Raw genomic sequence first — 17,597 nt, 5'->3', positions numbered from 1 at the left:
GCTCAGTTGCCTCCAGGTGTGAGGAAAGCTTGTTAACAAACAGTGTTGTGGAAACGATGCAGAAGTCTTTATTTTTTTATTTTGTATTTCGCTGTTTCTAATTGCACTTCCTGTCTTGTTATTGCTTGTAAGCAGAGGGCTGAAAACTAATCTTAAAAGAGTGACTAAAATCGTAACAAAAGCCTTAAACGTGGCATTAAAATGCAGCAGAAAGGAATCAGGCTTTCACCACAGGAAGCAGGGCGAGATGTAAAACATGGCGGACATTTGTTTAAGGAGTTTGAAGTCAGCTTTCATTTCTGTTGAGTGGAAGAGAAAACAATGTGTTCATGTTTTCTGTTTCATGCTGCACTAAAATATCACATCTGGGACAATTATAGAGTTTATTATCTCGAGTTATAATGTCAGTGTTCAATAAACAAAATGCCGAACCTGCTACGAGAATGAGAGACTGGACAAGATTATTGAAAACAGACTGTCGGTGGGAAATAGTTGACAGCATGCACTCACTTCTTCACAATGATGTTATTAAGCATGATGATACTTGCAATGCTACTTATACAAATCTTGCAGATGATACTTGTGAACACTTGAAACGTTACTACTCTGTGTGATGAATCTTTTGCTGCATCTAGTCACCGGTCCAAACGTTATTAAAGCATTCGTGTTACGTTCTATCTGGTGCAACCCAGTTTCTTAACTCGCTTGTTGTTAAGAAAGTTATGAAGCGACACTTAGTCATGAGTCTAAAAGGCTCAACCATAAAATGTTGTTTCTTCTTCTTCTTCTTCTCCGGAGGTTGGCAAGACCTTGAGTTCCGTTCCCCATCGCGTGCTCACTAATGAAGTGTCTGCCGCAGTCAACGTCGTCAACGTCGAGGCCGCCTTGTACCCGGCATGTAGCATGTAGCTTTACGCAACAGTCGCATCACAATGAGTTTTGTGCCGTTGGGGTGATGCGTGAGTATCTACATGAACTCTGATAGATAAACCACACAAAAAGCTACACTGTGGTTTTTGTGATTCTTACTAATGTATTAAGCATAAAGCACGATACAATATTTGCACATTGGACATGCTGTATCAGTCAGTCTAGATCAGTAGTAGTAACAGTAGTGTGTGCATGTGTGTCATGGGTCACATGACCTTGGGCCTGTATCATCACTGATGTCACCTCACATGTGTAGACGCATTCAAATGCAACCTGACAGATGTGTGTCTTTGAGACTGATGTGTCCTCAAAGCAGCTCTCCTCGTGTGTGTGTGTGTGTGTGTGTTTTGTGTGAAACATGCTTTTCTCTTAAGGTCACTGTAGTGAACGCTAAAAAAATGCTTTGTGCATCGTTATGTAGAGGTTAAATGTCCACATTGGTTATGAATATCTGACCACACACACAGACACACACACTCCCTATGCCAGTAACGGCAGTGTGTTTGCGGCCGGTCGTTGAGTCAGACCGCGGCTGTTTGCTCGGAGGATGAAAGCAGCACTGACTAGCTCTTTGTTCCTCAACCGCGTTGTTTTAAATAGCACTTCCTCTGACTCTGTGACCCATGATGCAACACTGCCTGTGCTGTTTATGCGCAGTGATTGAACATCCACGTTGTAATGTTTACCGACAGAATAGTCGCCGCTGCTTTGTTAAGTCCAATCTGTCTGAACGTCAAAGTCTTGGGACGCCACATATTCTCTTGTTCCAGCTTTTGAAATGTATTGATTTGCTTCTTGTCTCGGTTTCACAGTAAATATGAATATCTTTCGGACTATTTGTCACAGAAAGCGACCACAATCGGCCATCACGTTGGGCTCTGAACTTGTTGGGAGAACTTGTTGGGAGAATTACCTGATTTAGCTTTAGGCTAAACAGTTTCCCACCGCTTCTCGTCTTTGTGCTAAGCTAGGCTAGCAACTTCATGGACCTTTACTCTATCCTGGACACAGAGATCAAACTGATATCCATGTTTTAATCTGAATGAAAGTCAACACCTTTTAGAAGCGGTTCACCCGATAAACGTTCAATCATTTAATCCTGATGCGGTTAAAAGTTGTTAATCTTCTGACGTCCCGTCCAGCAAATGGTTTGTTTCTCGCTGACAAACGAGGTGCCCGAAGACACGAGCATGGCTGTTTCTCTAAGAGAACCTCAGTGTTGTTTGTCCACAATATAATCTGCATCAAGCGCAGGAAGTGACTCCACAATACAGTTTATTAAAGGCAGAAGTTCTGACGGATACTCCACACAAATAAGACTCAAGTGAGACGTAGCTGTTTCCTCGCGAGGCCTCATTAGGTTTGAAACACTGAGAACAACAGAACGTTTCCATGATTGTTGCCTGCAGAGGAAATGAACTCTCGGGGAGTTCTCGCTCTGCTAACAAAGCAAAATGTGTTTTGTTGTAAGAGTTCAGCTTCGCCAGAACAATGTGGAGTAATTGGCCTGACATTTCTTGGCCTTTTTTTGGCTGCCGCTGATAACTCAAGTTGATATTGTTGTTGCCGATTTACAGCAGGATGTGATGTCACCAATCCTGACCTTGAGCGGACGACTTCCAGCCGCCCCCCCCCCCCCCCTTCTACCCCCCTGCCCCTCCCGCTCCCCCACACACACTCCGCTGCCAAATACTGACTTCCCTGAGTTTGACGACATTTATGCCTCGGATGGAAGTGTTTCATTCAGAGCACACATTTCTATTAAATTGGATATCTATAGTGAAGCTGCAACTTTATATTTGATATTTCAATTTTTGTGAGACGTGGAAGAAATGAAATAAACTGTTATTGACCGGTTTAAATTCAACGTATCCATTCTATAAGCACAGGACGCGTCTGCAGTGGTTTGCCTCGTTGTCCAATAGGGGGCGCTCTGAACATTCGCTGTCAGCGTGACCTTTTGGACGAAGCTTATCAATAAACACGAAGGGCACAAAGCGAGCCGATCGGACGGTCAGAGTGTCGAAAGTATTCTAAATAAAAGCCTGTTTGTCCACCGATATTTAAAAAATGTGTTTAACACAAACTGACTCATCTGTATTTGTGAAACCGATCATTTAATAGTCTTTCTTTCCCTCTTCTCTCGACAGACCTCTCAAAGAACAGACTGGCCGACGTCCCCTCGGAGGTCTGCCACCTGGTCGCCTTGGAGACATTGAGCCTGTATCACAACTGCATCAGGACCATCCCGGACAGCATCATCGGCCTGCAGTCGCTCACCTCCTTAAATCTTAGGTACACCCATTTGCTTTTTTTTGTCTTTCAGTGTGAGAGCCGAAGCTGGGCTGCTGCACTCTCTCCCTCTCAAGCTGGGCTGCTGCACTCTCTCCCTCTCTTGCTCTCTAATATATAAGGGAGGACTTTTGAGAGTGTTGCATTCTGGGTACGATGCAGCATTGCAGCATCTCTGAAGCAGTTCTTTCCAAACACTTGGAGATTACGTGTGCAGGAAAGCCAGTAAACTTTATTTACTGTCACATAATCTGTTGACCTTTAGTCGTCAGAAAGACGCCTGTAAAACACAAGGGAAAAAAGAATTGTTGTATAATTATAATCCTTACTTTGGGCTAGAGCACACTCAGCTTTCCCACATGTTAATGCTGCATCATGGCTGCCGTACATACAACATAATATACATAATACAAAATATTGTCATTGTAAAATATGTTTTATTATATAAAGCAGGGTTTATATTGCAAGCTTGGTGAGTCACTGGCCCTCAGCGTTGGGGAATTACGTATTCACAGTCCACTTTTATCTAACCAGAAGAAAAAAAAAGTTGCGGTAGCAAAATTATTTTAGTACTTTTAATTAAGTTGGTGTTATAATGACAGACAGGAATTCTGGCCAAAGCTTTCACAGGACTTAAAGTTTACTGTAGTGGCCCAAATGCCATGTTGATTTAGGTGTGTGTGTGTGTGTGTGTGTGTGTACGTACATCTGTGTAGCCGCTGTCAGGCACTCTGAACACAACACTGGACCAAATCAGAGTGACGAAGCAAAAATGAAAACGGTGTTATTGTCCTTTTTAATGTGAGCAGACTGTGTATTGTGTGTCGGCTTACTGTCGCAGCGCTTTCACTGTTTCAACTATAGGTGTGTGTGTGGGTGCGTGTGCGTAAACTGTGTCAATGCACAAAGCTGGTGTTCAGTGAACTATTAGTTAAATTTAACAAGCCACACACACACAGACGCCTGGTGATGACATTCACTCTCACACACACACACTGCACTCTGTCAGGTTGTGTGTAAAGGTCAAGGTGTTGTCTTTGTCTACACGCTTTCATCCCTGTGAGCCTCTCACTGCTCCTGATATGCGACTCAGATCTGTTTGCAAATCACAACATAAAAAAATAGACTCGACTTGTGATTTTGATCTTTTTTTAATAATGTCATATATTTGTCCTAACCTCTAGATTTGAAATGATTATATGATTAGTGAATCAACGTTATATTGTTTCATCTTCTCACTTGTGAGGATTTTCTGCTCATCTGACATTCAAAGACCTTCAGGAAATAATGATTCAGATAAATAAATAATAATAATGAATAATCCTAAATTAATTCATATTTACATAGTTTGAGCTTATGAATACCTTTGGGTTTTGGAATGAATAATACATGTTCGAGAGCGCCACAAAGGGAAATGATAGTGATTTTTTCCCCTCAAGACTGAATGATTCCTTGGTTGGTTTAATTGATTTTTTTGGACATCTAATCCAAAAAATACTTGATAAGAAAATAATTAACTGCAGGTCTAAAGATAAAAAATAAATTAATCTAGATTAAAGTAACAAATGAGTTTTAGGGAATAATAATAATTTGTTGAAAAAGCACTTTTAATGCACAACGTGTTTTACTAAACGGAATTAAAAATGTGAAAGCGCTATAACTATACAAAAACATCATGAAAATAATCGATATTTAAATATAAAAAGCAAGTGTAAAAGCTGACGAGGTTGGATAACTCCAAAATAAATGAAAAATTAAAAGTATAGATCTCATAAAGATAATAAAAGATTATTTTCTTCAACCATCATATTTTTTATCTTTAGTGAATCCGATGTTTTTCCTCTCTGCTGCTCCGCTGATAATGAATCTAATATAGATCAACGACGCACTGACGGGACCGCTCATTTGCATGACTAAACATAGTCATCTTGAACACACACACACGCACACACACACACACACACACACTTTCTAGTCATGCTGCTATCGCTGAGTAAATTCGTAATTTAATGATTCATCAATTTAATTAGGTTTTTAAGTGCTGCTATGGTTGGAAAACAACCAGCATGCGTATAACACATGACCATTGAAGTGTGTGTGTGCGCGTGTGCGCGCACATAATATTCATAATAACCACTGTAGACAGAAATCTTATCTCGGTACAGTAAGAAAGCTTGATCACATTTGGACTTTAGGTTTTGAAAATATTAGCAATATTACAGGACAAGACCTTCCTTTACATTTAGCGTCAACTTTGGATGATATTTCTCAGAATGATTTTCATCTTTAGCTTCGTGACTTAATGGATGCATTTTGAGGAAATGTGGTCCGCGCATTCATGGTCCCCTTCGGGATGAATCGTGATGACGATCCTCTGACTTTTCATCGTCACATCAACGTTTTAATTCAAAGTCAAAGCACAGCTGTACGGCCTCATCGAGCGGCCGGCCGGCCTGCCTGCAGACTCTTAGTCTTGTTACTGTCTCCATCGCCTCCTAAAATGTGTGTGACCAGCTGGACAAACTCACTTCTATGTTTCCTGAATGTTATATTTAGAGCTGAGTCAGAGGTGGTTTCACATCCGTGTGTGTTGTGTTTTATGTATTGCTGTGTTTCTCTCATACTGGTCAGAGATTAAAGACGCCATTTGCTTTTCTCAGTGAGATTTATTCATACAGGAAGCCCGAAGTGCCTTTTTAGGCACTAATGGGAGGGGAAATAAAAGAGACGTTCTTTTGCCTCACAGGAGCTGTTTTGGACACGACCTAATTTAATTTCAAGTTGTTAGTGACGCTTAAATGAAATGAAAGAAGATGCAACAGCAGATACAACAGGAATCTAACAAGGGGGTGGATAACACACTTGGACCTTTTAAACAGTCTCCTAGAGACAAAGTGATGAATCCCTTTCTGATTATTATGATAACATATTGGTTTGAGGTGTTCCAAGCTGTTTCACACCCTCCCCTTACAAGTGCAGTTTGAAGTTGAAACTTTATTCAATGCAGAAGTGTGTGTGTCTTGCATCGACGCAAGCTGCTAAGAGGATGAGTCAACAGAAAAAAAAGGTGAACTTTAGTTTCACCGACCAGATGCAGACATTTGATGAACTCCAATAAAATACAGTACAAGTACAAGTCCAGTTACTCTACCCTGCATATTTGCAGCGTTCGTGCTGGAAGTGATCCGCGTGTCTGTCATTGTTACGCAGCACAAAAATAAACAGAAACCGTCTGTCTGCCTTGCATCAGACCTTCCTTTGAGACATCAAAGTCAGAATTCAGCCTAAAAATAGTGCCGCATCCTGAGCCGATCAGCGGGATCGGGATCAGGTCTGAATCAGGCGATTTGAAGTTGGGTTCATTCTCGGTGCTTCGTTGGTTTGTTTGCTCCCGGTTACGACAGCTGTCATGTGACTGAGAGGCGTGTTGTCGTCTAGTGCCGGGTTCACACCACGCTGTATCTGTTGAAGACCCAGTGAAATAAAAAAAATACATTTTCACAGTTTTATCCTGTGTCAAAAATGTTTTTTTCATCTTCTGCCTGTATATTTTGTATGTTTGCCGCCTCGTCCTACACCGAGGTTGCACTCAGGATGTCAGAATTTGGAGATAAAATAAACAAATCAAAATTATACACACACTGGCTATGGAGATAGCGGAGGAAATGTGTTTAGGTATCAATGGGCAAAACCTTTTATGTTTTCATTTTAAATACAATATGACTGAGGTCGACTTCATTCAAGGGAAGTGTCGCTGCAGCTCAGCGACATCGTGCACATCATCATCCGCTTCAGCTTCCTGCAGCTCGTCCACGTTGAACTGTTCCTCGTTTTTTCTACTAAAACCAGTTGGAAATCTGTATTCTAAATAACATGTCCTTAAGCGTTCTGAAATGCAGACCTTGTTGTTTCATAATGATGTCTGGTTGCATGTTTACACACACACGCACACACAGACACAGACACACATAGAGCTAAGGGGAAGTGTTGCCCCCCCCGCCCCCCACGGGGCTTTCTGTTGTCTCCGTGTTGCAAAACAAACAGCACTTCTTCTCGTGTGTTGAAATGTGAAATCGTATTATAGAACACGTTTATTTTGTAATGCATTCACTGCTCACGTCTCTTCATTTAATTTTAATGCAGCGTTGAAAGATTTGGTGTTAAAATATTCATGGATTTCTCGGTCATTTTCTTCCTGGTGTAACTTTGAATTATCAGTTTCTATGAGAAAAGAAAAACACTGCCAGGTGAACACTGCCAATATAAATACCTTGATGTTTAGTTCAGCACCAGTAGTGCAAGAAACAAGTGTTGTGGTTTTTTTAAGTTGTGCACTATACATCGAAAAAAGTCCCATGGTCGTGATTAATGGAGTGAGTGTTTGTGTTGCAGTCGTAACCAGCTGGGTTCTCTGCCGGCCTGCCTGTGTGGTTTACCTCTGAGAGTCCTCAACGCCAGCAACAACAAGCTGGTGAGCCTGCCGGAGACCATCGGACAGCTGCACGGCCTCATGGAGCTGGTGAGCCTCTTCATTCTGGATCTGTAGTGTGTGTATGTGTGTGTGTTTGGAGAAGGAATTGTGGTCCACATTTTCACCTCAAACATTCAGATAGTATTAACGGCGCTGAATTCAATACTAGTGCAGATGTATTGACTCCACACGGCTCTCAACATGGCGACGGCCGCAGTGAGCTCGTCAGTAGGACTTTATAATGTACCAACATATTACTGTGACTGATAATGTTGTTCTCTGAAGCTAAAGATAATCAAAGGTCGGACAATAAATAAATAATTGTTCTATATCAGATTTATTATACATCATGTAGTAAAATGAAATGCATCCAAGAGCTTTACCAGCTTCCCTCCTGAGTTTGCTTCTTCTCTTCCTGCAGGACATCAGCTGCAATGAGATCACGGCTCTTCCTCGCTACATCAGCAGACTCAAAGCTTTACGGGAACTAAACGTTCGCAGAAACCTCCTCTGCGTCCTGCCAGAAGGTGAGTGTGTGACAGAAGCACGTCTTTCTCTTTCTTTTTCTCTGGCTTACGTTGAGCCCAAATTAGCCAGTTTGTCTTTTTTTTCAATGTCTAAGACGACGATGGACAGCAGAGACGGCTCTTAGGTTCTTACTCGGACCCAAACGGTTGCTGAAGTTTGCTTGCAAAAGATTTCCCTTTCCTTCAGTGAGCCATTTCGACGAAGCCACCGTTCACGTTCTCTTTAGCACAAACCACACATTTACTTAGAGAGTCTTTACGATCTGTGTGGAATTCTGCACCCTCTTGGATTGCTTGTCACCTTACGTAGAACACTTTGCATGAATCATTATCATGCTGGTGATGTTTCCATGGATAAAAAAAAAGAGAGGAAATATTCCACATGAAATGAAAATATTTCTGACGCCTGTTTTGGATGAATCAGCTCCTCCTGCACCTCGACTCGGCCAGTCTGTTTGCGCCGTGTTTCCCCGTCTCGACGTATGCTCGTTCCCTGTCTGTGGCGCTCGTCTCCCGGGTCGATGGGTCGAGCTTTTGATCCGGGCCGAGCGGCTCGATGCCACGGCGAAAGGGAGGCTTTGGAGCGAGCAGACTGGACGGCAGCCTGACAGAGGGAGGGATGTTGTTTTTGATTTAATATCTGTTGAGCTTGTGCAGACTTCATCGGTGCTCTGGAGAACTCCAGAGAAAAAGACCACCATGACTGTTTTAGAGGGTTTTTAGTTTTTAACGGCCTGCCAAGCTCTTGGGGGGGTTTTGTCAAGCTTAAATCTGAAGATCAGATCGGCAGACCTGATGGAAAAATCATCCGTACATAAGTGTTTGCAGAACTATTCAGAGCCTCTCCTTCAGTGAAATAACTACTACCACACTGCGGGAAAGAAAATGTACTAGTAGAAGTATTTGTTGTGTGCAATCAAATGTTAGACTATATATATATATATATATATATATATATATATATATATATATATATATATATATATGATGTTTTTCCCCCGTCAACTTTTCATGAGCTCACAAAAACAGCCGTTTTCAGCTTAGTGCCGACGCATTGCAGTAGTTTATTTTAGCTTGAGAAGTAGGAGACTGTTCTCAACACTCGGTCCTCAGTGCATCACAAACACTCCAAATCACCCACATTTGGAGATTGATGGTTCTCACTGAACAGACAGGGGATGAACACACGTGTAAAGGAACTAAAGCTGTCTGACAAATGTAGTTGAGTGAAAAGTAAAAAGGTACAAAGTACCTTGAATTTGTACTTTATCAAATGCACTTTGTTACATTCCACCACTGCAAAACATACAATACAATAACACACAAACACTGAACTAGCATTTAGCTGTGCAGCCTCAAAGAGCCGCTAGTGCGGCTGAAATATAGTGTTATTTATATTTTGTTGAATCTATCGACATGTGGTGGTGCTTTATTTAAAAAATAAAAACACTTTCTCCTTGTCTTTGATGCATTTTGAACTATATTTAAACATTTGTCCTCCCAGCAAGACTGTTTTCGCATCCAATAGAAGCCGGGATACGTTTACCTCCAGGAGCCGGGTGTCGGCCCTCCCTCCATCGCAGCAGCTCAGTTGACGTTATTACCGCCTCCAAGAGGTTTTAATTACGAGGCGCCGGCAGGGAGAGTCTGTAATGATCACTGTGTCGTAATTGATGGGCTCCTCAGTGAGGCGGCAGTCGTGGCAGTCTGCAGGATCCGACTCCCTGAATGGTTTCTTCTTCCCACAAATCAGTCTGCTCTTGACCGTCTTCCACGTTTGTTTGAAGATTAAACACACACACACACACACACATGCAAATACACATCCAGTAAACCAGAGTGTATGCATAAAGTGCCTGAAACCTCAACGTGTTCTACATCAAAGAAGCAACACAGCTACACATTTAAGGGAATACTAAAACTAATAACTCTGCCAATTACTTTAAATTAATCATGTAGTTTTCCCCACCACAATATCAGAAAGCCACTTCAAGAGCCACTTCAAAACTTCAAAGATATTGGTGTTTGAAAAAAGCAGCACATTTTTTCTCGTTTAATGATCTTGAAAAATTGGAAACAACTATTGGTAGCACGACGTTTAAGTGTCAGATTCTTTCCTCCTGCTGTTGCTGGAACAATTACAACCGATTCTCACAACTGTGTTTGCTTTTGTTGATCGCGAGGGACAGATGTGAACTCCAACTGTGCTGGGAGCAACACGTTCAGTTTATTTGGCCATAATTTGCCATATTTAGACAAAAACGTGTGGGTGTTTCCATCATGCTCGTGTTGGTTTATGCACAAGGTTTATGTGTCATGAGCGGTTTGATCCTTTTTTCCATGTGAAAGCTAACAGAAACAGATTCTACACGCGCACACACACACACACACACACACACACACACACACACACACACACACACACACACACACCTCAGCATGTGTTTCTTTACTGTAGACAAAACATCCTCATGTCCATCTGCCACTCATTGTTCCAGGCCACGCTGCCAGAAAGACCAACAAAAAGAGAAATGAAGCACACACACCGAGGCGTGGCTGCGTGACCGTCCCTTTTTTAAATTTTTTTTACGATGCGCAAAAAACCCCACAACGTCCAAGTGGATCAGAAGAGAGGATCTCATTCATACTGAAGGGAAATAAAATGTCATTAAAAATGTCACGTTCATATTTAATACCGCTGCATTAACGTTTCCATCTTGTCACGTCCTCTTGAATTCACACAAAGACGTTTATAGAAACACACACACTGGATGTGTGTGTGTATGTATGATTTACCGGTAGATACCACATTTATGACTTCTATTTGAAGTACTTTTTGGCCCCAGAAAAAGAAGAATGAGTGATGAGTTTAAACTCTGATTTGTTTCAGCTATTCCAACAGTGCTCATCTTACACTAACCTTCTTCTTTCTATTGTGATGTTTGATTCATAGTTTTGTGAAAGAAACAAGCCTGTTTATTATTATTGTGAAACACTTGATACTGAAACAGTTGCTATTTATGTTTTTAAATCTGCACACATTTTGATGCTAAGTGTCCAGTTTCTTCTAAAAAGGACATGTGATTTCTTCTGTTCTTTTTGGTCTGTTACTCAGAGGGCTGTTCTGTTTGTATCCTTTTACAAAACAATCCCTTCATACAAACTTCCTACAACTTAAAAGCATTAGAGACCTTTCAGAAGTCATCTCAACCATCTGACTGTCATCAGGTTTTTGTGGCAGGAGGATTCCAACCTTTTGAAACAGCGTATGAAAATCCATGTTTTCTGCCTCCGCCTCTCTCCGCCCGGCCTCTCCGGGTCACCGTGGTTCACTCCACCCGGGATTATTTTTAACACTTTTTTTTGAAGAGAAGATCAGAGCGAGCTCAGAGGGTTCACGGGGGTCAGGTCTCTGTGCCTCTCGGTGAGTCAGCAGCCTGATAGTAAACCATGCTGAGTCATGCGTTGTGTCTGCACACTGAACGAGACATTTATTTTCATTGTTCAACCCAATGAAACTGAGCCAGTGTGTGTAAAAAAAAAAACACAAACTCTCAAGCCGTAATACAAAGACAAGTCTGAAACCTGATTGAAAGTCATAGAAAAAAAATGAACGCCTCCTTCTTCACAACATGCGCTCATAATCATGGTGTTTATTTTCCATCGGATCAATATAATCATAACATAAACATAATCTGGCGAGGGATGTCTCGCTCCCATGGTTACAGTGCAAACACGTATCGCTAATAGCTGATTTGACATTTGCCAAAATGTACGCAGCATGTGGGGGCTCAAGATGGAGCACACGGCTAACTCGCTGAAACCCTGGCAACATTACGCCTCCTGCTTGCGTCCCGCAAAGCATTGTGGGAACTGTAGTTATGAGACTCGGAATGCGATTGTCCCCAAAAAAAAAAGAAGAAAATGATGTCACTATTAAGAGTGACAATGCATTAATATTATCTTTTTAAGGTTTGTGAATACTCCTTTTGACATTATTAATGTCTCATTGACGTGTGTTCATAAAGGGCAACCATGTATCCATTCACGCAAAGATATTTTCTACTTTCTGTTTTTAAAAGACAAAGATGAGTGATATTTAAATGGTAAAGCCGTCAGTTCTTGTTGTATGTGTTTATCTGCCGGTCTTCTATTTTGATTATAACTCAACGGCTGCATTCACATTGAACATTGAACAGCCTTGTGATATTACAGCTCGGGGACTCCAGTCGAGTCGAGCTTAAAAGAGGCGTTTATTTCCAGTTATATTTAGTCTAATGAGAAATAAAGTTCACACAAAGACCTTCGTCTGCTAACAATTACGAACCGCCTCTGAAAAAAACAACAGCTGCATTGTTCTGCGTGATGGGAAACATGTCGGCGGATTGAGAAATGTATGTTTGTGTGTCTCTGTGTGTGATGTGTGTGTATATGTGTGTGTAATCTGTACCGTATGTACAGCTTCCTCACACTTTGTGATACCAGATTTAACACTGTGATTTATTTAAATTGACTGAATAAATGTAATCAAGGAACTTGTATGAAGGTGTAACTATTGTGTGTTCTTTTTGCAGATTTGGCTAGCCTTCCTCTGGTGAAGTTCGACTTCTCCTGTAACAAGGTGTCGACGATCCCGGTGTGTTACAGGAAGATGAAACAGCTCCAGTCCCTCCAGTTAGAAAACAACCCCCTTCAAAGTCCACCTGCACAGGTACACACACACACACACACACACACACACACACACACACACAGGTCAACACACACAGGTCATGTGACCTTACATAGAAACATCCACCACAGATGTATCCGTGTGATGATGCAAATGATGGATTTATTCACAGTATTTGCATTGTTCAACTCTTCTGATGTATTAACATGAATTATAACTACATGTTGCACCTAACTACAGATGTACTACAGATGATATGTTATTCATAATATCATTTTTGAATAATTATCTGGTATCCTAGTTTCAGAAGCAAGGAATTGATGTGGACATGTGCATCACATAACCATGATAAAAGTGCACTCATTAATACATATATTGATGTGAGAAATATACTTGTAAATATATACTATGCCATGCATGTTCCCATTGGGATGGGAATCGCATAAAAACACACTTTTTTTCTAGCAGGCAATCCGCAACAGCTGGTAAGATATCAATCATGCGCTGCATCGTAGTTTTATAGAGAGCCGATGTGAAAGCAGCAACCTGCATCGTCTCACAACAGACACCGTGGGAATGTTAAACAAAGGCCGCTGCGAGCGCTCAGTGACTCAGCAGTTTGGGTTGAAAACAAGTCGAGGCGGTAGAAGAAGAGGAAATACTTTAATCTTCCTTTCCCTTTTTCAGATCTGTATAAAAGGAAAAGTTCACATATTCAAGTACCTGAGCATCGAGGCGTGTCGCAGCGAGAAGATGCCCGACTCCCTCTACCTGCCCGTCATCGAGCGACTCAGCCTATCACGGCCCACCACCGGCAGGTCAGTTACTGCGGCAACTCAAATGTCCTCCAATGGGAGGACGCCGTCTCCTCCCTCTGTCCTGCGTCAGTGCGGCGGTGGTTACCATGATGGGAAATCTCTCGACCTTCATTTGTTATTTTACGCTGGTATCCGTTGTTAAACCATCACAAGTTAATGGCAACGCTGTAGAAGTCAGTTCTGGCACAAAAAAAGTCTAATTGCATCATCCGTCTCTTTGAGCCCTCAAGCAAATGAAACCGGAGCTCCGTTTTTAAATGTTCACAGTCAAAAAGAAAACAGCTGCAGAGTAAACACACTCAAATGATTGCTGTAGCTTTCCCACAGTGTTGATGAAGCAAATCTTTCAAAACCAAATATCGATTTTGTTTCACGACAATTATTTAAAAGCTTAAATGTTCTTTTTTCTGTACCCAAAATACATTTCCTCATAAAATGGAATTGTTCACGGTTCATCTAGTTGAGGTCCAGTTCATTGTCTGCATCGATAATGTGAAGTGACTTCATGTCTGACTAATAAATATATAATATAAGAAGTTAATTTGTGAATATTGGAGGTGCTGGTAGCTGGATTTAGTTACTTTCAGACAAACCAGGCAAGCAGTTTCCCTCTATTTCCAGTATTTATGCTAAGCTAAGCTAACTGGCCGTACCTTCATATTTAACAGACATATATGACAGTGGTATCGATCTCCTCATCTAACTCTCAGCAAGAAAGCAGAGGAATTTACATCCTGAGATATCAAGTGTCCCTTCAAGTTGTCTACAAGTCCCAAGTCGCGTGACCACCGTCTCCCAGTGGTGACGTCATCTCAAATTGAACCTCGTCGTTCCAAACTTTTGCAACTTCTGTGTTCTTTGCCCGTTAACGTTGTCAGTTCTTCCACACGGCTGCCAGAAGCGTGTTGCTTCATATCAAAGCCGTTTATTAGTTTGGTTTTAATGACATTACACGATGTGGAGGGATGCTAAGTGTCTCTGCTCTCTCTGATCAAAGCTTCCTGAGTTTCTCGAGCTGCAGCCAAATCCTCCATTAGTCAGCTGAAAGTGATCCGTCCTCTGACTCCCTGCTGGGTCACTCTGACAGAATGTCTGCCTTCAGAGATTTAGGCCTTCATCGCACTGGTAGATGATGATTTATTTTTGATTGCTGGAGGGAGAAATAAAGGAAGACATAAACTACGGAGGAAATGAGAAAGGAAATGAAGGAATGAAACAAACAAAGGACGGAGCACGTGGACATAAACAAAGGAACACATGTAAGCATGAGGAACAGAGTGACGAAGGAGTGAAACCAGCTGATCGAAGTACGAGATGGGGGGAAAAATGTAGGCGCATAAATGTCACAACAAAGGAACAATTGTAGAAGTGTGAGAAGGATGAGAGGAATGCAGAGAAAGAGAGAGAAAGTTTAATAGACAAAGCAAAAAGCGCGAGAATGAACCAACGACTACTACACAGATACTGAAATGAGAACAACACACCAAGAAACAAACAGCTGAAGGGAACAAGCAAAAGATGGAAGGAAGTAAGGAACGAGCAAAGCAGCACCTTGAGTTCACATGTTTTAGTTTGTCTAGCACCTTTCTCACTAGACAAAAAGAAAACACCCACTAAGGTCTGTCCTCTGTGACGGATGACAGTAGTCACAGATGTTTACAGACTCCAGCGTCGATTATTTCTGCCCCTTTCAGGGCGTGATGCCATGTGAATGTATATTAAATATAATCAACAGGGATTTGGACACTCATTATAACGTATTAACGTCCAAAACATACAATTAATAGTCGGTTAAATTACTTTTTTTGTCAAAAGGTGAGAAAAGGAAACTGGGTTCTGGGATTGTGTGGATAATAAAATGAGCTACGTAAAGAGCTCTTTAGGCATTTGGAGCGTTTAACACGAGCACAGACCAGAAGGCTGACGGAGGTGAGCGAGGTTGTAAAGGATTGTAAGATTGAGGGAAGCAATGAGCCTCGAACGTGGAAAAGGAAACGGGCCTCTTCAGAAATGACAGAAGAGATGAAGAACTAAAGGATGAGCTGAAGCAAATGGAGCACAGACAGAAAAGAAAAGCCTCCATCATCCAGCTGAAGCCGAGCCCGAGCTCTCAGAGGATGTCGATCTCGGTGATGTCCGCCCACATAGAGCACTCCCAGCACGTGGGCAGGAAGAGTGGTTTCAGTACACACACGCGCACACACACACACACACATACACACAGACCGTATATACTTAATTCATGCTTTTACTTTCTTGGGCTGTCTGTTCCTCTGATTCCCTCCTCCCTCTCCCTCCATTAGTCTCCATTATTCTGTCTTTCTGTGCTTTTAGGTTGTATTCTCTTTATTTTCCTCTCACCTCGGCTTTTTTTTTACATATATATTCCTACTTGCCCTTTCTATTGTAGTGCTGTCTTCCTTCTTATTTATTTAACTTTTTCAATTTTTCCAATTTCTAGTTTTCTTCTTCTATGATTTTCTGTTTTGATTTGTGTGTAATTTTTTCTAAATTCTCCATCTTTCTGCTAAATGCACTCGTTCACCTCAGTAGACTTTCTGTAGGTGTTTTGCTCGACCACGTCTTCCACAACAATATTAACAGGGTTGAGGAAGATGTATTTGGTCTCTTTCTCTCGTCTCACTGCAGAGGAAGCCGAGAGCAGATTGATGCTATTTTTACAACTCCATTAATTCAAAGATGGTGAAACTCAGTGACTCTGTTTACCGTCGACCAGGAAGAAGAAAGAGCCTTTCTCTGCAGCTCTTACGCGTGCATCGCGGATGATTTATTTGGCATTTAAAACGATGATCACCAGCGTGCAATCAGTTGCGTGGATTTAACTAGCGTGGCGGATTATATCAGAGGTCGCAGAGGTCACGTACGACCACCTCGTTGAGGCCCCTCGTGTTCATTATGAACCGGCTCTGTGACTGAAGATCACGCAGAAATTAATTTAATCAGTTTAAATGAGCCAGTAGACGAGAAGGAGTGTGGATGTTGTTCTCAGGAGGTTAATTTTGTCTGTGTGTGTGTGTGTCTGTGTGTGCGCATGCAATTACAGCACACACTGCAGCTCAGTTGCTTGGAGACCGCCACAGCAGCTGAAAGTTTCCCAAATGTTTGATGTCTTAAAATGTATCTCTTTTTTTATTCATCGTGAAGTGAAACGATATCACTTTTTCTCATTTGTATCTAGTCGATGCGAGCGACATGAACAGTATATTTGTCTAAGCAGTGTAGTAAACCTTTTGACCTGAAGTATCACAGTTTAATTAAGCATAATGTAAACCTTATACACTGGGATTCATAAGGCTTATTTAATTAATTAATTAATGTAGGTTTCATTCATTTATTTAAAAAAAAGATTTCCTGTTAGTAGCATGAACAAATAATTGTCAAGTTCCGAGTGAAATGTGCATATGAAAAGTGTTTTTGTTTGTTTGTTTTTCTTGTCCATGTTCTCCTTTAATCGCACTAAGAAACATTTAAGCAGTCGGCAATAAAAAATAATTTAAAAAATCTAAAAATCCAATTTGAGCAAGAAGCCAGAAACGGTGTGAACAAAACCAAAGAGGGTGGGGGGATGAGGAAAAGAGTCTCTCTCTCTCTCTCTCTCTCTCTCTCTCTCTCTCTCTCTCTCTCTCTCTCTCTCTCTCTCTCTCTCTCTCTCTCTCTCTCTCTCTCTCTCTCTCTCTCTCTCGTGCTCTTCATCTCGCCCCTCTCCTCCCTCACATACACACTTCTCATTTGCGTGTCATTGTGTATCAGGTGTGTGACCTGTGTTGTGCGTCTGCAGTGTGGAGGACATGGAGCAGCAGAAGAAGCAGGACAGCGACTCAGGAGTCGGCAGCGACAACGGAGACAAGCGACTGTCTGCTACTGAG

General features: G+C 41.6%; 1 protein-coding gene across 7 annotated transcripts in view; it reads left to right on the top strand.

Moving 5' to 3' along the window:
- The window catches only part of lrch1 (leucine-rich repeats and calponin homology (CH) domain containing 1), a 59,451-nt gene that overhangs the window by 17,939 nt on the left and 23,915 nt on the right, over positions 1 to 17,597 (top strand). For all 7 annotated transcript variants that reach the window (XM_068572045.1, XM_068572043.1, XM_068572040.1 and 4 more), the window contains exons 2-7: positions 3,081 to 3,225; positions 7,615 to 7,741; positions 8,115 to 8,220; positions 12,795 to 12,931; positions 13,580 to 13,710; positions 17,510 to 17,597. In XM_068572045.1, coding sequence (XP_068428146.1) covers positions 3,081 to 3,225; positions 7,615 to 7,741; positions 8,115 to 8,220; positions 12,795 to 12,931; positions 13,580 to 13,710; positions 17,510 to 17,597 — 734 coding nt within the window. The remainder of the gene's footprint in view (positions 1 to 3,080; positions 3,226 to 7,614; positions 7,742 to 8,114; positions 8,221 to 12,794; positions 12,932 to 13,579; positions 13,711 to 17,509) is intronic.

Source organism: Clinocottus analis, unplaced genomic scaffold (assembly GCF_023055335.1).
Source record: "Clinocottus analis isolate CAN_PGR_092001 unplaced genomic scaffold, fCliAna1.0.p SCAF_12, whole genome shotgun sequence".
Taxonomy (NCBI): domain Eukaryota; kingdom Metazoa; phylum Chordata; class Actinopteri; order Perciformes; family Cottidae; genus Clinocottus; species Clinocottus analis.
Note: the sequence above shows the minus strand (reverse complement) of the source record. Positions and strands in the feature narration are given on the sequence as shown.